General features: G+C 42.3%; 1 protein-coding gene across 1 annotated transcript in view; it reads right to left on the bottom strand.

Moving 5' to 3' along the window:
- Window positions 1–583: 583 nt before the first annotated feature.
- Window positions 584–5,501, bottom strand: part of DNTTIP2 (deoxynucleotidyltransferase terminal interacting protein 2) — a 10,359-nt gene continuing 5,441 nt past the window's right edge. Inside the window, exons 4-6 of the mRNA XM_004699251.2 lie at window positions 3,205–3,300; window positions 2,039–2,203; window positions 584–736 (exon numbers count right to left, since the gene is read on the bottom strand). Coding sequence (XP_004699308.1) covers window positions 623–736; window positions 2,039–2,203; window positions 3,205–3,300 — 375 coding nt within the window. The 3' untranslated portion in view covers window positions 584–622. The remainder of the gene's footprint in view (window positions 737–2,038; window positions 2,204–3,204; window positions 3,301–5,501) is intronic.

Below are 5,501 nucleotides of genomic sequence, written 5' to 3'. Positions count from 1 at the left end.
GGAGGGGGAAAATGAGGACCTGACTCCGGGGGCTGAAGTGGAGAGGAAATGTTTTGAGAATGACGAGAGCAATGAATGTACAAATGTGCTTTACTCAACTGATGTGTGTATGGACTGTGGTAACAAGTCGTATGAGCCCCTAATAAAATGATTAAAAAACAAACAAACTTGATCTTACTAGTAACACTGTGACATCTATGAGAGCATGTCCTCCTGGTTTTCTTAAGGGACCTTGGGTATTTCTTCTTAGTCTTCTTGGGAGGCTCATTTTCTAACCAGTCCATTAAGAATTCTGAAGCTTCCTTCTACAGCAATGGTTCCCAACCAGGAGTGCTTTTGCCCTCAGAGGACATTTGGAAACATGTCTGGAAACATCTGTGATTGTCATGACGGGGGTGGGGTGGGGTGTGTGTGTGGAGGCGTGTGCTACTGGCACATGAAGGCCAAGAATGCAAACATCCTACGATGCACAGGACAGGCTCCCCACACAGAGTTCAGACTCAAAATGTCAATAGCTGAGACAAGCTGAGAAACCCAGCCGTAAAGCATATACAATTCTCAGAAAAATGTAAGGTGTGCCTATTTTCAAGCATACACATCATATCATTTAAACAGAAATTCCTTACCTTCTGAACTCAGAATCAGCCAGCAGTTCTTCCACAATAGTTCTTTTCCTCTCTTTCTTGGGGATTCGTGAATGATAGAAGTCAGCTGGATTGTCAACAATGGTTCCAACCTACAAATAATTTACAGAAATAATTGATGTACTACCTAGATAACAAGCTGATTTCGTATTTCAGGGCAAGACAAAAAAAGTGTATGTACAGAAAACAGGAACCTAATTTATACCTGTATTAAATTTAGGACTGACATTTCCCCTCCACGCCCCGCATCCCCCACCCCCAGCAAGACTGAAGAACCTAACTACCAGTTCACGGGTTCTATTAGTGATGCTTACTACACAGCAAACGCAAGGTTCTCCTGTACAATGCTGAACATCATAAAGCCTTAACCACAGACTCTTGGTGATACAGTAGTTATGTGTTGCGCTGTGATCTGCACAGTCGGCAGTTCACAACCCCCAGCAGCGTGAGAAGAAGATTGAGCTTTCTACTCCCAGTTAGTCGTGGAAACTCACAGGGGTTCATCGAGTCAGCAATGACTCGATGGCAGTGAGTAGAATGAAATAAAAGTGGGATAAGTAACAGAAAGCCTTAACATTTCATCATGCAAATAAGGCGACGATGGGAGTCAAGCACATGCAAAGTGGAAGAATCCAAAGGCTGCCTGCCGTGTGCATGCTCTGAGATGTAGTAGCCGAGTGCACTGAAACTTTAGGAGGGACGCAGGAGAGAAGGGCTGGGCTGGCGGCCTGGGCTGGGTGCAGAGTGTGAAGGGCCACCTTAAGGGCTATCCACTCTGTTCCGTAGGCTAAAAAGAATCACTGACGGTGTTTGGAATGAGGTGTGCGATGACCAGGCTTCTAAAGTGGAAGAATGGCTACAGACAGTATGGATGCTGGAGTTGAAGGAGTACAGCGGGCATCACAGTCGTCTGAGGAAGGGAGTCAGAAAGAGGGCATGAATTTGAGAGCTGGGTATGTATGTCAAAACATCTGAAAATCCTCCTTTCACCTGGAAGCCCAGCTACCTTGAAAACAGGAGGGGCCTGGTACCTTCATTCAGCACGGGCTATTGCTCCTAGACTAGGATTACTCTCATATGGTACCACCACCTTCTACGCTTATTACAAAGTTGGAGCGCACTGACCCCAGTTATCATTTGGAACAACATCCTTCTAACATGAAAATCCAGAAGCTTTGGTAGCTGCCTCCGCAAAGCCCGTACCTTCAGCTTCAAACTCACTGTCATCGAGTTGGTTCCGACTCACCGAGAACCTACAGACAGGGCAGAACTGCCCCTGTGGGTTTCTGAGACCTTAAGCTTACGTAAATATTTATTTTAAAAATACACTAAGAAAAGATCATTATAGTGTTTTCCAAGTTAAAATGAAGATCAAGTATTCTTTTGCTTCATACCTGGAAGTACTTGGGGAAGCCGTCCCGATCATTTTTCTTGTAAAAACGTTTAGGGTCCATGCTAGCTCTCATCTTCAGGACTTTGAGATCCGTTTTCAGCTCAGCTGTCAATTCTGGAGCCTTCATACCAAACCAACCATTGCCGGCTGTCTTCTGTCGCTCTTCCTAAAATCCAAATTTGATAAAGAAGTTATACAGATAAGCAATCATACTTAATGCCCTCTAAAATTTACATAGAGAAAAATTTTGTGAATTATAAGCGCTGCACTTTACAGAAAGTTTTTTCTTCAGATTGTTCAACTTGCATAAAAGGAATTAAATCAAGTGTGTTTTTGGGGGGGCATAAAATCAGGCACAGCCTTATCAAAGTTCATAAATACGGGGTCCTTAAAACTGATCTTATGTCTAATTGCCAACTTATTGGGGAAGGAACTGTTTCATTATTACTGTTAAAATAGCACTAGATAATGTATAAACACGTCTTCACCTCTGGAGTTGACATGTAAACAGTAATACCTGTTTCTGTCACCCTGGAGTCTCAGAGAGCCACTTATGCCCATCATGCAGACATCTACATTACTTCTGACGTGAAACAAAATTCCTATCCTTCTGAGAACTTAAGTTTAATCATACAGTAAGTATTGGCGCGTACGGGGCAGGGACATTAGCAGAATAACCAGTGTCTAGACATGACTTCTTTACACCTGCTAGTTGAAATGAAAGATGGACACAACTGCCTCTATATTTTACTACAGAAAATGGGCCTTATCCTCTCATTTGACAAACTACATAAACCACGTTTATTAGTTGGTTACATTACTTAGTTTTCTAGGACTTTCTAGCTCTTAGTGAACAAGCACCTGTAAGTCAGGTGTGGACAGTGTGCCTGTATGCTGGGTGTCACCGCTTTAAGTCAAGGGTAATTAAAAAAAAAAACAACCAAAAAACTACACCTGTATGTGTCACTCTGGCTACAAAGATGTGAAACATCCATATAAAAGGTTTATGGAATCATATTTATGGATCCTTAAGCACTGTGATAACTCTCTTTGGGCATATATATGTAAGTACACACACACGCGCGATATTCTAATTCTATACCCATGTGGTTCAGGTGAAAACACATGTCTAGACATTCACTGTTTCTTTAAAGTCACTGTACTTACTCGTCTTTTTTTTTGAAGTTGAAACTTTGATTCTCTGTATGGTGGGACACTGTAGTTCTTTTCAAAATCAGGAGTAATGACGCTTTTCTGTAAAAGCTATAAAAATTGGTTTATATATTCAGAATGTTATATATTTTTTCAGCATTTTTGATTTACACAGGACAGATTTTCCACAATGAATACTCCACATAGACTAACCTGCTGCTGTATGCAATCAACGTATTACTCTATGTTGTCCCTGTCTTTAAATTTGAAAATTATAATCATATTAAAGATGTTCTAGGAGGTATTCTCTAAAATAGGTGCTCTTCTAGAGAATCTACAAGAAAGTAGCTATCTCAGATCCCCCTTTCCCATCCGAATTCACACAACTGGGTTTAATGTGTCTATCTGCACTTAGCCACCTGCAGCAAGCAGCTGGGGAAAAGACAACAGGCGATGTCAAAATAGCCCGGGAAGTTCCGGAAAACTCAGTCACAAAAGCCCAAGTAGTCTTTGATGGCAAGTTCTTCTGATGTTGGTACAACAGATTCTGGTGGCGTCGGAGGAAATGGGGTAGACCGTGAATAAAAAAGAACAGCAACATAAACTTGGATTAAACAACATGTGTCCTATTCATACTAATATGTATCTGCTTTTTCCAACCCAACAAGATACGCTTCCAATGTCAATTCATACAGCTATAGATCGATGTCATTTTTTGATAACCACTATGCACAAGTTTCTGACATTCGACCCTCTGGTTTTCCCCGCTGAGTTTTAGCAACACCATGACTGTGTACTTTTGATTCTTCTTCTAAAACAGGTTCTAAACCGTGGCGTTTAAATTTCGAGAGGTATTGTGAACAACCCCCCTCCCACGTCCTCCTCAGAGGCGTGGGGGTCATTTGGTGTGTGCCAGCAGGGGTTGCTCCAGCATTTGTGTGCATACTTGTTAGCTATGTTTAGAGCGTCCTTTGTGTGCCTGTGCTGTGCTGAGTAAAGTGCTTGCAATAATCAAAGGGTATTAAGTTGTAGTCAAATCTGTTTTTCTTTTCCTAAGTGACTTTTTTTGGGGTCATCTTTTGACTAGCCTAAGCTGCTTAAATAGTCTCACAATACTGTTTGTTTGGGTGATTACAGGAAGACTGAGTAATTGGTCATCACCTTTATGAAGAACCAAATTAGACTGTACCTTAGCCCTTCAAATTGTTGTTAGGAACACAGTTTAAGCATTATTTTGACCAATGGCATTTGAAATTAATGCTCAGGTCTGGCTTCTGCTTCGGCGTAGTTTAGTAGCAGTCTAGGCTTCCCTATGGCTTTTTCTGTTAGGTGGGAGGAAGTGTGCTGCTGGCACCTAGTGGTCAAAGGCCAGAGATGCTGCTACGGTGCACCGGACACACCCTCAGCCCCCAACAGACAAGTCTGGCTTTGTAGTTCGGCAGGCCTAAGGCTGAAAATTCCGTTTGAGAACTTTAAGGATAGTAAATGTCATCAACAATCTTATCACTAACAAATCAGGTCTACGTTGAGTACTAGCTAGAAGACGAAGACTTTCAGGAAGGACGGAAAGTCAAGGGATGTTTCCAGAGACAGTGATCTATGATCTTGGCAGAAGACTGGGAGGGAGCAAAGGTAAAGGTACACAGGTACCTTGAAGGCCCTTGAGGAACAACTCAAGAACTGGAGAACAACATGGTCAGATTTGTGTTGTTGTTTTTTTTAAAAAGAACTGGAGTATGTAGCTTGAAGAACAAAGTGGAGGCAAGCACAGTTGTCCAGACAAGTGACAAAAGACCTGCACTAGCTAGTCACAACAATAAACCCAAACACACTACCACTGATTTCTGAGGCTGTAAATCTTTACAGCAGACAGCCAGCCTTAACTTCTTCCATCAAGTGGTTGGTGCATTTGAACCACTGACCTTGTAGTTAACATTCCAACGCTTACCCTACAGCTGGTAACAGTGGGGATGAAAGGGAACTACCTGTAAATAGAACAGGAGATGTGAGGTAAGTGCCCTAGGCTTGGTAACCAACCACCAGTTGTGTAAAAGAGATTCTGGTCTTACTAAGCAGGAAAGAATACAGAACTGGCTCAGGGAGGAAGGAGGTCAAGTACCCGAGCACGTTTCAATAAGCACAAAACCACAACGCAGCTGCTGAGGAACACACAGATCCTATGTTACTTTTCCTTCAAACCCCTTTTACAGGTTAAAACCAAACCCCTAACCCACTGTCACGAGTCAATTCCAACTAACAACGACCCATACAAGGCTTATGGGAACAGCTAGCCTCCTCTTTCTTTCAGCCTT

Source organism: Echinops telfairi, unplaced genomic scaffold (genome assembly GCF_000313985.2).
Source record: "Echinops telfairi isolate 266 unplaced genomic scaffold, ASM31398v2 ScPeMD7_443;HRSCAF=831, whole genome shotgun sequence".
In the NCBI taxonomy this organism is placed as follows: domain Eukaryota; kingdom Metazoa; phylum Chordata; class Mammalia; order Afrosoricida; family Tenrecidae; genus Echinops; species Echinops telfairi.
This window is presented reverse-complemented; position numbering and strand designations above follow the sequence as displayed.